At 37.7% G+C, this 23,901-nt stretch overlaps 1 protein-coding gene across 2 annotated transcripts in view; it reads left to right on the top strand.

Annotated features, from left to right (window-relative positions):
- The window catches only part of snu (ABC-type transporter snustorr), a 104,829-nt gene that overhangs the window by 25,975 nt on the left and 54,953 nt on the right, over positions 1-23,901 (top strand). The window contains exon 1 of one of the 2 annotated variants that reach the window (XM_089709866.1): positions 7,979-8,137. The exons of the other annotated variant lie outside the window; for it this stretch is intronic. Coding sequence (XP_089565992.1) covers positions 8,127-8,137 — 11 coding nt within the window. The 5' untranslated portion in view covers positions 7,979-8,126. Of the gene's footprint in view, positions 1-7,978; positions 8,138-23,901 lie in introns of those variants that run through there. 2 annotated transcript variants of the gene reach the window in all.

Raw genomic sequence — 23,901 nt, 5'->3', positions numbered from 1 at the left:
TATTCCAATAGGGTGGAACTGGAACTTCCCTTTTACTCCGTCATTGCTTATCTGCTGATCAAGGGCCAAGGCCTATTGTATAAGATGAATTACCATTTATGACATACGGGGTACGATACGATGTACCCAGTGATTATTTTGGATCTGCAATAATGCCATATAAATAAATGCCAAGAAGTCTGCTTTCGACACACTTGACCTGTCGTTCACCTTTTATTTCCTCTACGATTAAATACCCATATGTCGTACGGATGTCGGAAATTATTTATAATATTTGAGACGCGTAAGGTATGATTGGGTAGTTGAGTTTTTGCTAAAGTTTTGACATAAATCTTATATAAAACATTATCCCTGTTTTCCTTGTCACGCTATCTTTAAAATCAGTAGTAAATTACTTACCTATTTCTTTTTTTTGCTATTTACTATGTTGACTGACATCCAGAAAATATTGTGTTTTTCTATGGTCAGCCGTTTACGTTATTGTTATGCATTTGCAAAAAAAAAATGTTTTTATGAAGGTATATTTTTGCGTTGGGTAGTTTCCATAGCAAAAGCAACGGAAATTTTTAATTAGCGATCAAATCACCTGGGCATGCGTATCATGTACTTTGAAATATTTGAATAAAATGAAATGTTGATTTTACATTATGTTCCAAGTATTTTACAGAAAAGTTTATCAAGACATCAAACACACTTGTAAAAGATAATAATAATTAATAGTAATTAATAATATTATGTTATATCCATATTGATTGTTACTAACGCAGTAAAATCAAAATGACAAACACCTAAAAAATGCTTCCTGCTCTCTACGCACCTAAGATTTATTATTTCCAATTTCAAACAGCCTTCTCCAAAAATATTTTTGAAGTTTCCTCAATAAGAAGCCTCGGAGGCTGTCAAATAACTCGTTTTCATTGGACTCTGCCCTCTGAGTCAAGGCATTGACTTAAGAAATCTTCCGTATGACGGAGAAAAAAAATTCATTACAATATTTTGTAAAAACGAAACGCTAATGATGGTTGTTCTTGAAGGAAGTCACTAGAAAATACTACCTATGTAATCGCCCCAGCTTCGCCAGGGATAAATCATCTTGATAAGCTGTACCGTTATCAAAATTGTTCTAAAAACCAGATAATATGAATTAATTACATATATGCATACAATTTCATTAATTCAATTTGGAAAATCGCTGTTGCAAAAGAATCGATTGAGCTAGTTTTGCGTAGTATAAAATAGATGGCGTTGTAATACATATACCGAACTATTTACTATAATTAATTAGGTAAAAGTAGTTAGTACATATAACGAAGTTATTTTTTATTTCCAAATTATCTCAATTTATTTGCTTTTTATAGAGGTTAAAAATTTATAAAAAAGATATCGTTGTCATCGGTATTAATTTTTAAAGTAATGTCGGAATCAAGGCAAATATAAAATTATGGAACGTTTAAAAAATTATGTTCTATCAATTGCGTTGCGCTTCGTGGAAAAAAATCTATAATAAGTTCTAGATTTTATAATTCTCTTGATGACTCTTGGTGAAATACTACCAAGAGTCATCAAGCCATCAGCCAACTATTAGTATTTTTCTCATCTTTCTAAACAACAAAACAATATCTAACTCAATTAGGACTTTATTATTTTGGCCAGATACAATAATTAATCGTACCGTGTATATTATAATATATAATACCTATATGTTTACCTTTATTTAATTTCAACTAGTATTAGAAACAGTAGTTTTAGTAGTAGGTTAGTAAATTACAACATTGTATTGCTATGAAATAACTTATCTAGTTTTTGTAATAATATAGTACCTATTATATTATCTGTAGTAATAATAATAATGTTAGTTTTAATTTGACTGGAATATAATACAACGGTCTTACTACAAAGCAACATATTTTTATAGTAAAGCCGAATGTTTTACGCTTTCTTCTGATTACGTGTAACGTGCAAGATTTCATTCAATCTGATACATATCAGTTATATAAGTCATTTCGAAAACTCTAGTTTCTTTGTAACGTGGTCAAGCATTTGTTTAACAAACTGCGGTCTAAAAGCCGTTGTTTGAATGATTAACTGAAAGGTCGTTGGCTTCTTTAATGTGTTTTATCGTAATATAATTTAAAACGGTTATGAGAAAAGCTTTGTAATAAATATCAATTTTAGACGTTGCCAAATACATTGCAATTCAGAAAAATTGAACAGATTAATTAACCTGTTTTTGAAGTTCCATTAGAACTAAATGTAACGGCTTACCTTTGGGTTTAATCGGACTGAAAAAAAAACTAAATAAATAAAATAAATAAAATGGTCTTTATTTGGTTCTCACAACATTAAAAGGTTACAAAAACTTAGTAATACTACACAATGTACAGTAGAAGATAACGTTGTGAGAAACTGGTGCCTGAAATAGACTACATAGAAGTCTGAAAAGGAGAGAAAAGCTCATGCGTTTATCTATTTCAACCAAAGAGTAATCCTTTCTCATATTTCAACTAGCATTCGTTTCAGTTTGATATTTGGGTATGGATCTATCTTATTTTAGCTTCTAGATAGAGCTAGATACTAAAAATATCCTCATTTTCAATACCTACCTCAATAGGTACCTTGCACATATCAGCATCACTACGTTTCACTACATAGTATAAAACAAAGTCGCTTTCTCTGTCCCTATGTCCCTATGTATGCTTAAATCTTTAAAACTACGCAACGGATTTTGATGCGGTTTTTTAATAGATAGAGTGATTCAAGAGGAAGGTTTTAGTATATAATTTATTATGTTTTAGACAAAGCGGGCGAAGCCGCGGGCCGAAAGCTAGTTGTCTATAAATAAAAATGGATTATTTATATACATAAAACATGGACGATAATAAATGCAGATGAAAAAAAAACATAAATGCGAATTTTTCCATGAGAATGTATTGTTTATGGTTATTACTTGGTACAAAAATGTACATAAATAAATAAATAGTTGGGATTGTGTAGTTATTTGATGTTATCTATGGCGCAGTGGTTATATGGCTCTAATTCTAGCGCAAGTGATAGGTTCGATTTACGCTTATTGAATTAATAAGATAATGTTAATGATATAATATCACTGTAATTTCTCTTCTGATCTGGAAGAAAATACTGGACCAGGCCATGGCCCACTCGCGGCTGTAGATCCTCAGATGATGTTGATGATGTAATTTCTCTTGTATGCACTATTATATTTTTGCCTTCACAACTAGCTACTTCTAGTACTATTATTACAACTATTTTGAGTGAGTAGAAAGTTAAGTTTATTTTATTATTAACTACATACATGTAAATCTGTGTATGATGGAATCTTTAAAACTACGGAACGGATTTTGATGCGGTTTTTATAAATAGATAGTGATTCAAGAGGAAGGTTTTAGTAGGTATATAATTTATTATGTTTTACACAAAGCGGTGGAAGCCGCGGGCGGATAAAGAACATAAAATCAGCAAAGATTGAAACCGTTTTGGCCTAATTTGCTTACAAAAACTGTTCCACGAAAATTTATAATTTACTAGCTGCGCTCCGCGGTTTCACCCGCGTGGCTCCTCTCCTGTTGGTCTTAGCGTGATTATATGCCTCTAGCCTTCCTCGTTAAATGGGCTATCTAACACCGAAAGAATTTTTCAAATCGGACCAGTTGTTCCTGAGATAAGCGCGTTCAAACAAACAAACTCTTCAGCTTTATGATATTAGTATAGATTATAGGTAGGTATAGATAATAATAATATTTTGAGTTTCTGCAACGGGACAGACTTAAAGAAAAATAAAAATCCAAAAGACAAGGCGGAAATTGCAATATATACCTACCTACCTTCTTTTGATTGTGCAAAAATGTCAGACCATTTTCAACATTGGTCTTTATGGTTGAAATTCTTCAATAATATCAGTAACATTTAGATCAGGAAGTTATAGTCCCTGTCTCGCTTTGTTTCGTAGTCGCATCCTATAAATATATGTACATAGGTATATTGTTTCACAATATTTTACAATAATTAGTATCTGCTTTGGATAAAACCAGAGGCATCTTACGTCTTTCATAACGAAAGCTATGAACATTACATTAACAATTAACTTTAAGTTGGGAGAAATTCAAATAAAAAGCAAACAAAATAAAAAGTATTTGAAAAGGCTTAATTCAGTCGAATTTCGTTTCCTTAAAAATCTCTGACGCTCGATATAAAATCGCTAACCACTGCATCTCAGCCTCTCAGGCGAAAGACCTACTACAAAAAGTGTAAAATTTTATGTGTCAAATAATATACAAGCGTCAAGCATGTTTGTATGTTGACCGTATGACGCAGGCTTTACGTCAAAGAACAGGTTTTGGCGCGAAATAACGACGTTATTAGATATCTCACAAATATCGGGATATCCAGATCCTTGAGTATGGACTGTTATTTTCTGAAGTTGTTTTCTTATTTGGATCCTCCGTCAACAAATTTTCTAGAAGGAATTTTTATAGGAAATTTTAGCTACAAACGTGTGATTCATATAACTAACATATTATACACAATATTCAGTGAATAGTAAACTATTCTTGGTAATACGATATAGTAACTAACCTTTTTGTGGTAAAAAACTATGTATGTTATTATTTACTAGCTTTCCGCCCGCAGCTTCGCCCGCTTTGTCTAAAACATAATAAATTATATACTAAAATCTTCCTCTTGAATCACTCTATCTATTAAAAAAACCGCATCAAAATCCGTTGCGTAGTCTTAAAGATGTAAGCATACGTAGGGACATAGGGACAGAGAAAGCGACTTTGTTTTATAGTATGTAGTGACTTAGTACCTACATACATATTTTCTACTGTCCGAATTAATATTATCCTCTTTTCGTTAGTGGAGAACGTATTGATACAGCAATAATTATGAATTAAGAAGCATCTTACATCTATCAATTAGATGTAAGATGCCCGCTTCTTAATTCTTAACCTACGATATTATTAATAAATTCTTAACGACTGTTACTAAAAATTAAAAACCAGAAACAGCTTTTTTTATAAAACTAATTGTACAAACTTGGATTTTGAATTTTAAACAGAGGCTTTGAACCTTATAAGGTGTCCAGTTTTTATTTTTATAGATATTCTAGTTGCTATAGTGGTCCTTGTGAGTCGAGTCTCAGGTGCGAACTTCGCTCCGTGATTTACGTGTTTTAGATCACAGTATTATATACCACAGAGACAGGTAATATTATGGAAAATTATCTATGTGACAGCTTAAACTGGACAATTAAAAAATATTGTCTTACTGTTGGATGGTAATGACAATTTTAAAATATGTTATTATTGTTAATTGTTTGTTGTTTGTAATTGTAATTGTTTGTTGATTATTATTATTAATAGAAGCATGGGATTGTAAGTGGTTGTTAGTAATATCCAGAAAAATGACAAAATATTTAAGATGTAGGTGTAAATATCAAGTAGAGAATAATCTCGTAATCATCTAATAATCGAATAATCAAAAAATCTTTATAAAAAAATTTTTTTCCATTCATTTGTTATCCATGAATATAATATGTATCTACATTAATTATATTATGAAATTATTAGAAATTATGAATCATTTGTTTGTTTATTGACATTTAACGTCTTAACTACTAAAGTTATATCCATGAATTGGTGCTCTAAGGCTTATTACACTACCCGATATGAAGGGCCCTGCATCTAGGGTGGGCGTGTTCCCTAGTTAGTGTGGCGCTTATTACACTTCTCTGCGAATTGGGCCCTAACTCAGTTTATACGCGAATGTCTAGAGAGATAAACGTATTGTTGCATTTTACATTATGCCGCCGTCAGTATCGAAACTTCAAAAAGTTGCTGTAGCAGTGGCAACCGTTGACGCAATAACAAATATTAAAAAAAGAAGAGAAAGATCTGGGTGAAAGAGTATTTGCGGTTACGTGAAAAGCTTTCGAATATGCAAATACTAAGCGTGCATGAACCGGGAGTTTTAATGAATTAATTAGAGTAGGTGCAGAACAATTTGAACACTTGTTGAGTTTTAAAACAATTAAATAAACAATTGATTTAAACAATTTATTTATTTGTTAACATGGCGGTGTGATCACAAACATTTGGAACTTCCCTTTTAAGTTATATAAACCTGTAGTAGGGAAGTTTGGTGACACCTTACATACAAAAGCAGCCACTCCACGCACTAGTCGCGCGGCAACTGAGCTCCCTAACCGCCCTAAACGTTATTACATCACCCAATCTGCAGGGCGCTTAGGGAGCTAGGCAGATCGGGCAGACCCGATCGCCCTAAATCGGGACACTAACTCCCTAAGTCTTATTACACCACTCTTAGTTAGGGTTAGGGTCCCTAAAAATTGGGTGGTCTAATAAGCCTTTCTATCAGAGATACAGCGCTATCTTTCTCAACATAAAAAGAAATGTGAGCTCGTAAAGAACCAAGAAAAACCTTGTTAATGTAATTCTTTTTTTATGTGGAGAATACATCTATATGTGTACATGTATATGTACATGTATATATATATACCCAAGGCCTATGTAAATGCATTCTCCATTTAATGAAATTCTAAGGACGTGTAAGCATGGCATTGTTTTTTAAATTGTTGTTTACGTTTAGACTTTTTCACCACAATTTCTTTCAAAACTAAACAATAACAAAATAGTCAATGATTGAAACGAAAAAGTAAACAAATTAAACATGTTAATGTGACATTAATGGACTTATTGAAAAGATAATAATTGTATCATTAGTGCATATGACCGTAAACCATACCGGAAGTGTTCTAATGAAATATCTTAAGCTAATGTTCTAATATAGTCATGGAAAAATTATAATACTGCGGAACGAATTAACAACAGGATTTAATCGGCAATACGGCGAAGACTGGAAACTTGGTAAGGCCTTCTTTATAGTAAACTAGCGGTCCGCCCCGGCTTCGCCCGTGGTACATATCTCGCAATAAAAGGTAGCCTATGTTCTTTCTCAGGGTCTAAAGATTATCTGTGCCGAATTTCATCAAAATCGGTCCTGTAGTTTATGCGTGAAAACCATACATACATACATACAAACCTTTCCTCTTTATAATATTAGTATAGATACCGCCCACTATAGTTCATGTTACGATAGCCTGAACACACTCATACAGAAATCTATTTTCGGTAGAGCTTGTGGAGCCTAGCTAGTATCTAATCTGTGGTAGAGCGTTATACTTGATATTTTTTCTTCGTAATAGAACTGCATTTTAGACCATTAGATTTTAAAATAAACACACAAACATCACTCTTAAAAAATAGTAAGGGGATAATAGTGAAGTGAGTGTCTTTTTATTTTGAAATATACCTAGGACTCGAAACCTACTTGATATTATGTAGATGTATTTTTTCTAATAACAGCTTAAGACAACTTGAAAAAAATATATTTTTGACTTCGACTATGAAAAAATTTGCTTTAATAGGTACAAGTTGTTGTCGTGAACATCTTTCATTATAGTCTTGATGATACACATAACGTATCAAATAGGCTCGTTTATCCTGTTTTATTAGCTATTAAAACTTTGATTTTTATCACATTAGTAACAGGCCTTTTTATACTGAAAAATCTATTGATTATTTGTAAAAGATACTAAATTAGCTGGATAATCTAAAAAAAAGGTTTATTCTTTCCATATTGGTTATTTCAAGCGACTAAAATTTTGCACAGTCACCCTTAAACAATGCGAGCTTTCTCCAAAGTTTACCAAGGAAATATCTCCTTTGAAACAAGTGCTCTAGATTTTTATTTAAAACTCTTCGTATAACATATAAGTTATGTCTCTACATAAAACTCTACCACAGCTCTACAAATTAAATCCTCAGCTACTCGAGATTCCACTAAACTTGTTAGAGTGTGTCATACGATTGTAGCAATAAAAACCCCAAGAGTTGCCGAAACAACTTGCGTCAGCTCTACCGTAGAGACAACGACAGGTTCGGACGCAGCCAGGCAACTAGCCGCCGTCAGTCAGCTGCCGACCGCGACAAGGGACGCACGTCTACAATCGAATAATTAGAAAGTTTGAGTGTACGTGTGATAAATTGTGCTGTGTGTGTGTGTGAGTGTATGACACGACTATCGAGATGCTTATAACGTAAGTGTAATTTTATCTCGACAGGGCAAAAGGAAACTTGGCGATCAAGGTTTTTTAATTACTGTTAATTAAGGCTTTATGTCTCGACTCTACATGTCTTTGTGGAGTGCTACGTGTGTTGTAAGGCTTTCTAAATAAGACTTATTAAACCGATATATTTATCTGTAGAGACAATTGGAGTCTACTTTTTCTGTTTCTGTAAGTAAAAACAGATTTAAAGCTATGTTAAATTGAATCTGTGAGCTTGTTTGTTAATATAAATTACAAAGGACATACTTTTCAAGCCCGTTATTTACTTCGCAACAAAGATTATTTGCGCGATCAAACTGGGTTAAAATAGTTTACAGACAAGCTTAAACCGAGCAAGTTCTGCGGAATTAACTATCATAACTTCAGAATCTTATGAAATATGATAGCTAATGTAGACTGATTACCTAACACCATTCACTTATAAAGATAGAACCACCCGTTTCGTCTGTCCGTTTGTAAACTGGTCATGGTCAAGTGTGAGTCGCATTTTGACATGTTCCGTTTCACGCATACCTAATTGTGTGACACAATAAATTTGCATCAAATCCCACCAATAAAGGTTTAGGGGTTGTTGTGCAAGTGACGAACAATTATAGAGCGTTCAATTGGATTGTATGTTAGGTTCGTGTCTATAATAATAGTGCTTCGGCGTATGTATTGGGCAATTCATAAAGTATACTCAGTGATTATTTTTATTAAAAAAATGCATCATCATCTCATTACTTCATGGCATAATCTATCTGCATGCACAATTTCAACCACATCTTTGTTTGCTTTATTTGCAATTAGCTCTACATTTTTACTCTATTTCACATTATTCTACAATTTATGTATAAAAAGTAGAAAAAGAGGCTATTTTATGTAATAAATGCTTGAGTTTTAGGTAAAGAAACAGTAAGAACTTCAAGACATCTAACATTCAGTATGCTCGGAACTACACTGGATGTAAAGTATTCGAAACGTTGAGTAAATAATCATATTATAATGAATTATTACAATATTTAAAATTCTTCAATTCCTTAAGGATCTTCAGTATGTCATACAAACAAAGATTCCTCCATATACCTGGTGCATTCAATAAGTACCTAGCCTCATCGCCAGAGGGCGCTATTGTTTCAAAATAGGTTTACCACAGTGTAGCTCATTCTTTTTTAATTATTTTTTTTAATTTTCATACCAATCCCTTCATTTGTTTTAATTTGACAACCTATGAAAGCGAACGTGTCGAGCGGTGTTACAAAAATGGAAAAAGAGCAATATCGTTCGGTGATTCGATTCCTATTTTTGGACGGGAAAGAGCGCATCGAAATCAAAGACCGCTTGGATGCTGTGTACGGTGACTCTTCTCCATCGATAGCCACTGTCAAGAATTGATTCAACGAGTTAGCACGTGGCCGTACGTCGGTTTTTGATGAACCACGTCCAGGTGCACCAAAAACAGCTGCTACGGAGGAAAACATTAAAAAAATCCATGATCTCGTATTGACAGATCGCCGATTGAAGGTTCGGGAGCTAGCTGAGACTGTAGGCATTTCAGAAGGAACAGTGCATCATATTCTTCACGAGGAACTCGGCATGAGAAAGCTGTCGGCGCGATGGGTGCCGCATTTACTCACACCGGAAAACAAGCGCAACCGTGAGTCCACATCGGAGACGTGTTAGGCGCTGTTTAAGCGGAATCCAGGGGAGTTTTTAGTCGTTTTGTGACCGTCGATGAAACCTGGATTCACTGGTACTCACCAGAGACCAAGGAGCAATCAAAACAATGGATCCAGACCGGGGAACGTGCTCCAAAGAAGGCGAAAACTGTAAAATCGGCCGGAAAAGTTATGGCCACCGTTTTCTGGGATTCACAAGGAGTTGTCTACATCGATTACCTCGAGAAGGGTAAACCAATTACAGGGCTTTATTATGCCGATTTATTGGGCCGTTTCGACGCCAAATTAAAGAAAAAACGACCCCATCTAGCTAAGAAAAAGGTGCTGTTTCACCACGACAACGCACCGGTCCACACGTCTGCCGTTGCCATGGCCAAATTGGTCGAATAACGCTACGAATTGCTGCCTCATCCACCGTATTCTCCAGATTTGGCCCCTGGTGACTTCTTTCTGTATCCTAATCTAAAAAAATCCCTCGCCGGGAATAGATTTGGATCAAATGAGGAGGTTATCGCTGCCACGGAGGCCTATTTTGATGAGTTTGAGAAATCCTATTTTTCGGACGGGTTAAAAAGTTGGAGCATCGCTGGGCTAAGTGTATCGAACTAAAAGGAGACTATGTTGAAAAATAAATTGCCACTATTCCAAAATTTTCGTATACTTTTTGTAGGCTAAGTATTTATTGAATCGCCCTCGTATGTACATGACTAGCTGTGCTCCGCGGTTTCACCCGCATTGCTCCGCTTCTGTTGGTCTTAGCGTGATAATATATAGCCCTCGCCTTCCTCGATAATTGGGCTATCAAACACCGAAAGAATATTTCAAATCGGACCAGTAGTTCCTGAGATTAGCGCGTTCAAACAAACAAACTCGTCAGCTTTATTATATGAGTATAGATTTACTCACGATTCTGAAGGATTATATCGTGTCAAGGTGGACATACTGCATCGGATGAATGGCTCAATTAAGTATATAATTGGTACCTTATATAAGTAATTATAAAATAACTAATTGAGCTAAATCAGACTATTAAAGTTGTCAATCAGGTCAACCATTTTCAAATGATACAAGGATAATAAATATTATAGTATTCATCAAAAAATATGCTAACATTTAATTGTCTAAATTTTGAATCTAAAAATCATATATCTTTAATTTATTGTGACATTGATTGTAATAAATGAGTGATAAAAACAGTCGTTTTCATATTTGAAAGATTAATACATTTGTTCGAGTCAATAGAAAAAACTGCTCAAATGTCAAGCAAAAACTTATTGATTGATTTTATTTAGCAACAAAATGTTTATAACACAAAATACACTATATACTGTTATAACAGTCCGTGCAGAGTCAGATGTAGACACTAGTTAAAATACATCTTCTTAATTTTTACTAGGTATCAGCAACTTTTGAAATTTTCAACTCTACCTAATTAATTTCAAAATTGTAAATCATCAAACAAAATATAAAAAGTCATGTACACGTGTAATTATCTTTTAAACAATTTCTCATAAGTTTTAAACAATAGTGTAATTTGCCTTGGTATCTAGTAATGAAGGTAATTTGTAATTCCCATACGGTATAAACGAATACCTATTTTGTATTTAAACTTATACATAATAATATTATGTCTCTTGATTTTTTTTCTTTAATTTTTATAAAGCGTTCTGAAACCGGTATTATAGTTATTATCTCGCCATTCGCAACGGTTAAAAATAAAACTTATATCGTTGACAATTTACATGATGGATATAAAAATATAGTTTTCTTCCTCAAAGTAAATTTTTGTTAAGTCACTATACTTAAGTGTATAACGTAGATAAATTCAAGTTAATTCCTTTGAAAACACAAAAACAATAGTAAATCTTTTAAAATGGTATTTATTATTTACGTAATTATATTTGTATAAAAATATATAAAACAAAATATGTATTCTCATCACCTATCTTATTTATAATTACCAACTACCAAGTATGAGTCATACACCTTTATTTAAAGTTTTAATTAAGTAGTTCTAATTTTAATCAAAAATTCCGCATTTTCAAACCCATATCTTTTATTATGTTCATATAAATTCAAAGCACAATCATTAAATACTTCCACATACCGTTTGTTAAGTTCTCAATATTATTTGCAGAATAAATTCGACTCCACACATCTTAAAATGAAATCAAGCGAAACACGATTTCAATCCAATCGCGTGTCAACACCATAAAGTATATTTTTCCGTAAACATTATCAATATTTATAAAGGTTGTTGTTCAGTGGTTGCAAGTTCATTATCTTGATTACTACATTTGTGTAATTGTTTATAGATTGAAGATCTAATTAACAGGCCTTGGTATAGTAAACAATTGAATCGTGGTTATCGATAAATTGTTATTCATTTGCATTAGGTTTTATGACGAATTTCAAGATGCTATGTTGTTTCATCACATTTGTTATGCATTATTACTAGCATCCCGCTCTGGCTTCGTACGGGTGCATTTATGTATATTAAATAATATGTTATACTCAAATCCCGAAACACAATCTCTTCACGGAAGGACTGGTTTATCTTAGGTTTGGCAAAAGTCATCGGGTAATCCTCGAAATACATTTGAATTGCACCCTTTGACTGAAGTCAGCAGCAGTCTCGAGCGTAGGCGAACGCAGCATAGGCATCGCACGCGCATAAGACGCCTCAGCTACACAACGACTGATGAAAATTGTTTAGTAAAAGGCCGAAATATTAAATTTATTTGGGCTTTGACAAAGTCATTATGCCAGACCTGAGGTTTGACCAGTCCAACCTAGGAGTGGACGAGCTTCAGGGTTTGACTATAACATAATATACATATGTATAAACCTTCTTCTTGAATTTTCCACTTTATCTAGTAGAAAAATCGCATCAAAATCAGCGTAGTTAAAGACCTTAGGTTACATAGTGCCAGACAGACAGCGGGAAGCGACTATGTTTTTTACCATGTAGTGATGCATTCTATACCTACAAGACAACAATACAATGGTATAGTCAAAATTTATCATATACTATTTATTTATTTATTCGTAATCATACAGCATTACAGTAAATAACATTTCTTAATATATTGATACAGAATTATGAGCCAATTAAGATTACAAAACAAGGTACTTACAGCTAGGTACTTTGAGTTAAATGTGTTATAAGTTTATAACTCATATGGTAGATGGTATTCTATAGATACTAGGATATTTTCATGTTAAATTATCACAAGTTACGTGCGCTTGTCAATTTTCTTTATTTTTACAATAAACCCAGTGTTGAATGTCAATGCTATGATCATAAATTGTCATTGAAACCGCAGTGCGTATTTTAGTGTTACTTATTTTATTTTATTATAATCTGATTTGCGAAAGATAAAGGAAGAAACTGGGTTTTCAGATGACTTCCTGGTAATTAAACAAATATTTTAAATAATGAATTGACGACATCAAATACCGCATTCGTGTTCGTTCTTCGCCTCACTATTCGCACGAATGTGTAAATGTGGCATAAGAGTTTTGGATAAACTGTTTTTTCTATTTTTATAAAAAATACCTTTAAGAGTAAAATCCAATGAATGTTTTGAAAATAATATCTTATTTGGAATTACTTCTATGATATAAACGTATTTGTATTCGCTTTGTGGTAATTGAAGACTATAATATATGTATGTATTTATTATTTAGTATGGTTACACTAATTTAATAAACCTTGTGGGGTTTTCGATGGGTTATCAATGTGTTAATTTTAAAGATATATTAAGAGACTAAAATAAATATCTCTATGGGTTTCCTATTTTGATACCTATTAGTATTAGGTTATGCGTGAATTATCATTTAATGTATATTTTTTGCAAAACCGCAGATAGCAGTATGCGTTGCTAAATATACTTAGAGCTTAACAAACGATCTTAAATTTTTTTATAAAATAATTTTTCTTCACATATCCAGGTAAATTAAATTCCATAGCAACCGTAAAACCGTTTCTTTCAGTGACAAAATCCGATTAATAAAGATTATATTATAATTAGCTGTGCCCCGCGGTTTTACCCGCATTGCTCTGCTCCTGTTGGTCTTAGTGTGATGACATATAACTTATAGTCTTCCTCGATAAATGAGCTATATTACATTGAAATAATGTTTCAAATCGGACCAGAAGTTCCTAAGATTAGCGCTTTCAAACAAACAAACTCTTCAGCTTTATAATTTTAGTATAGATGCAAGTCAAGAAATAAGAATATTTTAATGGCCACTAGAGAAGAGTCTCTCCAACTTATTAATAACCTACAAAAACGCTTCCGTGAGCATCACGACGTTATTAGTTTTTATTCAAGCTATTAAGATAATTCTGGAAAATCATTATTATATACTATTATGTAGCTCATTAGACTCACTATCAAGTCGGATGCGTGTCAGAGTAAACTACTTATGTGACATTTATGTATACTTGCATTTAGTTTTTATCTCAGCTCACAGTTCCTGGTCAATGTTTGAATAAAGTGTTATAAATTGAAGAATAGAAGTCATTGATAATTGCTGGAGTTGGTATTTGCATTGGAAGATTTTGTAAAATCGCGAAGTGTCATAGATTAAAAAGAACTAAATTGTTTCCTCTAGATATGAGTAGGTATTTGAGTATAGGTTAGTATATGGACAAAAATGTAAGCAATTTTTTCGATTTTTGTAAATGAATTATGTTGTTTTTTATGTCATCAACATAATATGATATTCAGTAATAATATTAACTTTAATTAAAAAAGGATTTCAAAGTTATTTCTATGAACTAGGTACAATTTTTATTTACTCATATTTTTCAGACATTGTTTGCAACAACAATAATCAAACATTAAATATAAAATAAAATGTAAAGTTATTTATAATTTAAAGACAATACATTCCGCAAAAAGTAATATTTTATAATTACTTAAATAACTAATACCTAAGCTACTCATCACAGACATGTGTATCTACTCATCAAAAATGTATTTGTTAATTAAAATCTATATTTAAACGTATTAAAGAAAACAGCATCATACAAATATACATAAATTATTATAACAATGTATTAACTCAAATTATATAGTATAGCTTTATGTGTACTTTAAATAAATACAATCACACCTCTCATAAGATATATCTAGTCGATTAATATAAAATATTTTGATAGCTCTAATAGCTATTAATCTTTAGATTAAATAGATAGAACAAATACTTTGATTACAATTGTTTTGCAAATAACACCGGCCTTGCGTGTGCACTTTTTTTTTTTTTTTTTTTTGTGTGGTGTCTCTCAATGTTAGCCAGAAGGGCTTCTACATTTTAACGCGGACGCGGGGGTGAACTGAAGGTTCACCCTGGTAGCGACATGCACAAGGGCGTCCCCCCTTGACGGGGACCACGAACCTCGGCTTGAGCTGTCGCTTGAGTGGAGGAGGCCAGAAGGGCCCTAATCGGACGGGCGCTCACCCGGGTGGGCGCGGGAACGCGGAACAAGGGACCTCGTCTTCGCCGGCGAAGACGGTGTACGCTTTCTGCTGTGGTGTGTGCGGTGTCGCGGTTGGTTCGACGTTGGGCTTCAATCGCCGAGTCTAGCCGTGCGTTGGCTTTGGTAATGTCGTCGTCGGAGTCGTCCAAGACGTGTCTCGGCCGCCTGCGACGACGAGTGGGATCGGGATTCGCGACGTATGCGATGGCCTTTGTCACCAATGGGTTGGGGTGGTTTTTAGCCTTGTCGAAGTAGCGCTTAGACGCTTGCTTCATCCATTGGGCTATGGTGGGGAGTTCTAGGTCCCTATGTAGGTCCACGTTACGCACGAACCAGGGCGCTCCAGTCGCCGTTCTCATGAACCGCGACTGAATCGTCTGGAGCTTGTGTATGGAGCTGGGAGCGCAATGCGCGAAAACTACACTACTATAAGTGAGGATAGGACGGACCACCGTTTTGTAAAGTGTCACCTTATGTCTAAGGGACATTTTACTGCGACTGTTTATAAGGTAATAGAGCCGGCTAAGAACATAGCTGGCTTTCTTACGGACTGCCTTAATGTGGGCTTTAAATGACATGTGTGCGTCTAGAGTGACGCCTAAGAATTTGGTGTGCTTTTGCCACGGAATGACTTGGCCATAGAGTTTGACACTATCTATGGCCTCGGGGCCGCCGCGCCTGAAGAGCACGGCGGCGCTCTTGTCGGGGTTCACAGTGATACCCCATTTGCGAAACCATTTGCCTAGTGCATCGGTCGCGGATTGTAGGAGTGGAGTTATTCTTTTGCGGTATGGACTCGACACGTAGAGTGCCGTGTCGTCCGCGAAGAGGGATAGTTGCACTTTATCGTGCTTAGGGATGTCGCTAGTGTATAGCGCGAATAGGAGGGGCGACAAGACGGAGCCCTGAGGGACTCCGGCCTGGATGGGACGTGAAGACGAGAGCGTGCCGTCTAGTCTGTAGCGGAAGGACCGGTTAGACAAGTAGTCTCGTATGATGAACACGAGACTGTCTGGCACGCCGAGAGTGTACAGTTTGTAAATCAAACCGTTGTGCCAGACCTTGTCGAACGCCTTCGCTACGTCAAAGAAGACCGCTCCCGTTCTGTGGGGTGTGAGGCGGGTGAGGCCCGCGAGAATGTACTCCGTGATGCGGTGTACTTGGTGAGGACATGAGTGAGCTCGCCTAAAACCGAACTGTTCGTCCGGGAGCAGCTTTTTGGCAATGACTGCGTCCCAGAGGCGTTTAGAGATGATTCTCTCATAGATTTTCCCCAGAGAGCTGAGGAGACTGATGGGACGGTAACTAGATGCCACGTTCCGGGGTTTGCCCGGTTTGTGGATCCCGATCACAATTGCTTCCTTCCACTTAGCGGGGAAGGTACAATTGGCCAGGAGACAATTAAAGGTGGCTACTAGGAGAGCGATAAGGGCGGGCGGCAGGCTTTTTAGAGCTCTATTGGGAATAGAGTCTCCGCCTGGGGACTTCCTATTGGCAAGTGACTTGATAAGTGATTTTACTTCGGTGGCCGTCGTTGGTGACAAGGGCTCGGCATCGATACGAGGGGTTTCGGTAAAACGTGCGATCTCTTGATTAACTACGTTAATGTGAGTCGAGTCGGTCATGTCGAGATTGGGGGAACATTGTTCCTCTAAACTGTCAGCTAAGCATTCGGCCTTCTCAAAATCGTCAAAAGCGGGAGGTTGGTCAGGACGAATGAGCGGTGGCGTGGCGGCAATACCATCAGATTTGAGAGTCCTCGCAAGCCGCCAGTAGGCAGTGTGCGAGGGAGAGAGATCGCTAAGTAAAGAGTCCCACCGCTCGTTGCGTATTTCGTGAATTCGTTCTCTTACCTCTCTCTGTAAGGAACGAAGTATTCTACGGTTTTCGTCTGTCGGTGCTCGGTCGTAGGCGCGCGTCGCCGCGTTCTTATCGCCCACCAGCCTTCGTACGTCCGGGGGCAGATCCAACCGGTGGCCGAGGCCAACGGGGACCCGCCGGGACGCGTATTCAATCTTGGATTGAATGTGGCTGGTGACCGAGGAGACCGCGTCGAGCGCCTCTACGACCGTGTCGATTTTGTCAGGTACAGACTCCAGTTCTGGCGAGTCGACGGGCTGTAAGGCCTCGTGCAACTTTCGCCAGTCTACCTTCGTCATGTACTCTACGGTGGTGCTATCGGGGGGACCCAGTTCGAACAACACGGGCCTGTGATCAGAGTCGAGCTCGTGCAACGTTTCAACGGAGCGCAACTGTAGCGTCACGTTCCGCATCACCGCCACATCGAGCACGTCCTGTCTGTGTCCCGTGTTCTTCGGAAAATGAGTCGGTTCTAAGGGGCCTACAATCGTGACGTTAAGTAGGTCAGTCAGTCGGTCTAGTCGTTTGCCATTGGCATTCTCGTAGGAGCTATTCCAGTTCCAGTGCTTGCAGTTGAGGTCGCCGGCCAGAATGACCGAGTCGCCCAGTGCAAGCAAGGCTCTGAGATCGCTCTCCAAGATTGCCTTTGACGGTGAGAGATAGACCGAGGCGATTATGACGGGTTGATGACCGGTCATAGACACCTTGATCACTGTGGCTTCTAAGTTAATTAGAGGCGGCGTGTCGATGGGCGTGCAGTGCAAGGCCCTTCTGTAATATATAAGGGTGCCGCCTAAGGGGCTGTTTACGCGGTCGTTACGCACCAACATGTAGTTGGCGATTCGCGGATTGCGGTTAAAAGGCTTAAGGAATGTCTCTTGCATTACTAGCACATCGACACGTCGTCTAGTGACAAAGTCCCTAACTAAGTTAGTCTGTTTGAGAAGGCCGTCCGCGTTAAAAGTAACTACGGAGATCGCTCTGGGTTTAATTCTAGCTGTAGTAGCCATTAGGGAGTTGTGTTGATTTTATTTATTAACTCCCAATGGGTGAATACAGTGATCATGGCCTCATCACGGCTTTTGGCGTTTCTTAATTTCTCGGCCACTAGATTTACCTCATCAGGGTTGAGGTTGAGGTTTTTAACATAATTCCTAATGTAGATAACGTTTGCTAAGAACTCGTTAGGCGAGGCTAATTCTAGTGAGTGCACTTCAGCTGAAGGCTTCGGTGCTGCTTGTATGGCGGGAGCCGCTGAAGGCGGCGCCGCCACGCTCGGCTGGGCCTGCGTCACTAGTGACGGAGGTTTCGCCCAAGCGTTTGTTTTGGGTGGTGGAGCCGGTATAAAGGCCGGCTTTGGTTGTGGGGGTTGAGCCCCGGCGCGGGCGATCCCGCGAGGTTTGTTCGCCTTCTGGCGACCCCCAGCCCTGTGTCTGGGAGCCTTCGGGCAACCCCGGTAGTTCGCGGGGTGACCCGAAGTCTCACAGAGCACGCAGGACGGTGGATCCTCATTAGGCAAATCCTTGGACCTCGTGCAATCCTCCGTGCCGTGGTCGCCTAAACATTTGACGCAGCGAGGCCGCGAGAAACAGTTACGAGCAGAGTGCCCGTAAAGTTGACAGCGATGACACTGTCTAATATAGCTGTGGGAGTCGGGTGTTTCCACCTTGAGCCCTGAAAGTTTGCAGCAATGCCGCATTTTAAAAATGTCTTTACCCTTCGGGGTACGATCTAGGACCGCGAGGACCATGTCATATGGTGCTTTAGTGATTCTATTGTGCATGCGGAAGCACTCCTGCACAGGGAAACCTTGGTCTTTCAAGTCATTGAAGACTTGATCGGCAGAGATCTCTTTGGGGATCCCTTTTATAACGACTCTTAAAGAGCGTTCCTCCGGAAGGGGGAACGAATGACCGCCTATGTTTTGGTCTCTAAGATAGGCCGTAAAAACCCTATGGTGGGTTGACGTAAGCAATTGGACACGTATATTGTCCTTAGTAGGGCGAGCTTTGAAGGAGATTCCTTCACTATCTAAAAAGGCTGAGATCTTCAGCCACGCGGACTTATCCCTCACATAGACGGGGGGAGGGGAGGGCGGTTTACGCGTCGCGGCGTTGCCCGCGGTCGGGCCTTCGGGTGCCTGAGGGGCGGATGCCTGAGGGGCGGGGGGCGCACGGCTAGATTCGGCGCGCGCGGAATCGCGAACGGTCGCGTTCCGTTTGGCGGGCGGAGCAGCATTTTTTAGTTTGCGTCTCTTTTTATTTGTGACGGTTTCGAAGCCGTCTGACGAATTTGAGGACTCCGCCTCAGAAGCTATCGACTCTGGAGCGCTCTCGCACTCCATAACGGTCGGGGCTTCGAACCCCGCTTCGACTGTCACTGGGGACAGCGGTGGGGACTCAGGAGAGTCCCTTAACGGTTGCGCAACGGGCGCGGCAAGTTTTTGAGCCCCGGCGGCGCTGTGTGCTTTAAATGCATCCAGCACCTCCGGGTTCTCCCTGACTAAGAAAGCCATAAAGGCTTTTATATCTAGGTCCTCCAACGAATCGGACATCCTAACGGTTTTTAATTTTTCCTAATTGTCGTCCTAGCGGCCCTCCCCGCTTCCGGGCGGGGGGGGGGTTGTGTGCCTACACGTATGTATGTGTGTGTGGTGTGTTTGGTGCGTCCCGCTGGTGATAGCGGGGTGAGGTTGCCACTACCTAACAGTTCGCAGAGGTCTTGGAGTGACCCCCTGCGAAAGCGTGACGTGGACCCGTCAGGAGTAGTACTCGGCCGAGTCCGGGCGCTAGCGAGCAGTTGGAGTACCTGCCCGCCGTGGCAGTGCCTACTAAGAGGACCCCGGACTCACAGTCACCGAAAAGCTCCCGAAGCGGTGAGGCTGTACGCCGTTTATACAAACGTGCGGTATCTGCGCCCCACAGATACTTCCACCGGATGGTGTTAATTTCTCCGAAGCCCGTTTGACACCGTTAGGTGGGCAACGGAGAAACCGCGACTGGCGCGTCGAGAAACAAGAATTAGTTGTACGCTGCGAGTGCAGCTGCGGTTGCACCGCGACTGACCAGGTAGTAGACTACCTGAGCAGGCGGGGTGGGACCGGTCGCTTATCGGTCGCTATTGTTCACAACAAAGGCGCGGGTCACTTCCCGGAATTTGCCTTTCGGCGAATCTCAGGTAGCGGTCCCCCGTCTCTACGGAGAACAATAGACGGCAGGTAGGGCGCTCTTGCTAAGCACGAGTGCTCAGCTCGAGTGCCAAACCCGGTATGCGACGTGTGCACTGTGCAGTGAACGCGCGCGTGTGTGTGTGTGTGCGTGCGCGCAACGTTAGCTCTAACTTCTTCGTATTGAATGCAGACGAATAAAGACTTATTTAAGGACGCTGTCACAAATCTGCGTTACTCAAATTTAGGTATCTAACGACGTAACTTTGTTCGCGGCAATATCACGCTCACGTAAACATAGCGCATTCCATTTTATAGACCATCTTCATACTTGATATTATTTTTAATTTTTGATATTATGTATTTTTATTGAAATTGATTCCAGAAGATTACTAGGAACTTTAAAAATTCATTTTGTTACTTTTATTAGTAGGTACGATCGTAATAAGTATGTTAGTATATTCAAACAACTTAAAAAGTGTGACTATTTTACATCATTATTTCATTGAATAATAATCTATGAATTGTATACAATATCAAAGCTTTATAAGAAATGTAGAATTATTATCATACATATGATGTTACCGGCATTGTATTAAATCCGGCATTGTATACAATTCTTAGTAAATGTATGTTATTCCGAAAAATAGTCGGAATGAAATAAATTATAGGTATTCGTCACATAACACATTAATTACCTAGGATACTCTTAAATCTGAACTTTTCCTACGTAGCAAACACATTTGCAAGTGTGGGTGGTTTTTGGGGAATCTATTAACCAATATGAGGTCAAAACTAAAATCCAAGATGGCGCCGACGAAAATTTTACATCTTTTCGTCATGGGTGTCATTTTCAAGGTTTTGGAGTAGCTCTTAACAAATATGAGGTCAAAACTAAAATCCAAGATGGCGCCGACGAAAATTTGACTTTTTTCGTGATGGGTGTCATTTTCATGGTTTTTGGGGTAGCTATTAACGAATATGAGGTTAAAACCAAAATCTAAGATGGCGCCGACGAAAATTTGACTTTTTTCGTGATGGGTGTCATTTTCATGGTTTTTGGGGTAGCTATTAACGAATATGAGGTTAAAACCAAAATCCAAGATGGCGCCGACGAAAATTTGACATCTTTTCGTCATAGGTGTAATTTTCGTAATAATAAAGAAGTAAACTAAAATAAAATAACAAAGATGTTAACGTTTTTGTTATTCTATTTAAGCACGCTGTTTCTTTTTCCGTACAAAAAAACTAAGAGATATTGCAAAAAAATTGATCATCCATCCAATTTATGACCGCGCCAACCGATGCTTAACCTCGATATTTTTATTTGTTGCTATTGGTAGCGGTAAAGGAAATAACCTCATCTCTCAAAATTTTAACTATTTACCTATCACGTTTCATGAGATACCTGGTGACAGATAAAAACACGAAATCTTAGTAATGAGGTCCTGTCATTTTACATTTACAAATTTATATTTATTCTATGCTAATACTAATATTATGAAGCTGAAGTATCTATTTTAAAAAAATAATTTTCAGTTTGTATTAGTAAGTAGGTACAATAAAACAAACAAAACATTTTCTAATTATGTAATTTCCGATATTATTAATAATTACAATAAATCTTGGCTCCACAGTGAGCTATGAGAATATGGGGTGGGTTCAGTATTTTAGATGAAAGTAAGTAAAATAAAAATTAAATCATGAAAATCTCTATATATCATTTTTATATAAGCAATGATGCAAAAATACACCAACAGTTGTACTGCTATTGAACTTTTGCTTAATTTTTGTCAGTCAACGGTCTATTGCATTTATGTGAGTTATGGTCCCTTAAATCCATTGATCTCGAGTATCGAGGGTCCACAAGTTCTGGTAGTAAACAGGTATTGTAGAATTTAACTAAATGTCCTTCCATATTTTCGAAGAGAATAAAATAATAAAGAGAGTGTGTGCCGAGATAACGTGTCAGAAGTGAAACTTCTTTGGCGAGATTCATAGATACCAAAATCGCCGCCTTACTCCATAACGTGACGGTATTATAATGACGCGACCTTGAAATTTTACTCTCAACGCGTCTAAAGAAGTTTCACTTCAAAAGGCTATTAGCTGTATACAGTTCCAAATTCTGCTCGAAAAATATGTAAACGGTTGTAAAAAAAATATATCAAATTATCGATGGTAACATTGGGTATTTGTTAGTAGCTGTCTCAAAAAACTAATAAATGACACCCATGACGAAAAGATGTCAAATTTTCACCGGCGCCATCTTGGATTTTAGTTCTGACCTCATATTGCGTAATATCCACCCCAAAAACCATGAAAATGACACCCATCACGGAAAGATGTAAAATTTTCGTCGGCGCCATCTTGGATTATATTTTTGACCTCATATTGGTTAATAGCTACCCCAAAAACCATGAAAATGACACCCATGACGAAAAGATGTAAAATTTTCGTCGGCGCCATCTTGGATTTTAGTTTTGACCTCATATTAGTTAATAGCTACCCCAAAAACCATGAAAATGACACCCATGACGAAAAGATGTAAAATTTTCGTCGGCGCCATCTTGGATTTTTAGTTTTGACCTCATATTGGTTAATATCCACCCCAAAAACCATGAAAATGACACCCATCACGGAAAGATGTAAAATTTTCGTCGGCGCCATCTTGGATTTTATTTTTGACCTCATATTGGTTAATAGCTACCCAAAAACCATGAAAATGACACCCATGACGAAAAGATGTAAATTTTCGTTGGCGCCATCTTGGATTTTAGTTTTGACCTCATATTAGTTAATAGCTACCCCAAAAACCATGAAAATGACACCCATGACGAAAAGATGTAAAATTTTCGTCGGCGCCATCTTGGATTTTTAGTTTTGACCTCATATTGGTTAATATCCACCCCAAAAACCATGAAAATGACACCCATCACGGAAATATGAAAAATTTTCGTCGGCGCCATCTTGGATTTTATTTTTGACCTCATATTGGTTAATAGCTACCCCAAAAACCATGAAAATGACACCCATGACGAAAAGATGGCAAATTTTCGTCGGCGCCATTTTGGATTTAAGTTTTGTCAAATTGCTATACCCCACCAATCCGTTCAACAACCTATAAAAAAAGAGGATCTCAGTCAACATAATTTTTAAAACATAATTTTAAATTACAAATAATTGGAATATGAAACTTATACAGTTTACTCTTATAAAGTATCAAATATTTCAAATCACGAAAACGACAGTATACGCACAATAATCTTTTTCTAATTCGTTTTTATTTTTGGGACGAGGAGCGATACACCCGTCCTTCCAAGAGCGCTTCTGAGCGCGGTCTGACGACCCGCGAGAGCAAAATGTATGAAGAAATCGACAAGTATTTTTAATTTAGCTTATAATTGAAATAAAATTTTGATTTAGATACAAAAAAATTATCACAATCTATAAAGGACTATATATCCCTCAATAATTTATAGGTAAGAAGATAGATTAGGCTTTTAATTTTCTTAAAAGTGTACCGGTTTAGACCCCATTTTTTTGCATTTTATGCGATCAT

Source organism: Colias philodice, chromosome 23 (assembly GCF_061535455.1).
Source record: "Colias philodice isolate Cphi_HAF_F1 chromosome 23, ilColPhil1 Martin Lab GWU primary, whole genome shotgun sequence".
NCBI lineage: Eukaryota > Metazoa > Arthropoda > Insecta > Lepidoptera > Pieridae > Colias > Colias philodice.
The sequence above is the reverse complement of the archived record's forward strand: the minus strand, read 5'-3'. Positions and strand labels throughout refer to the sequence as shown.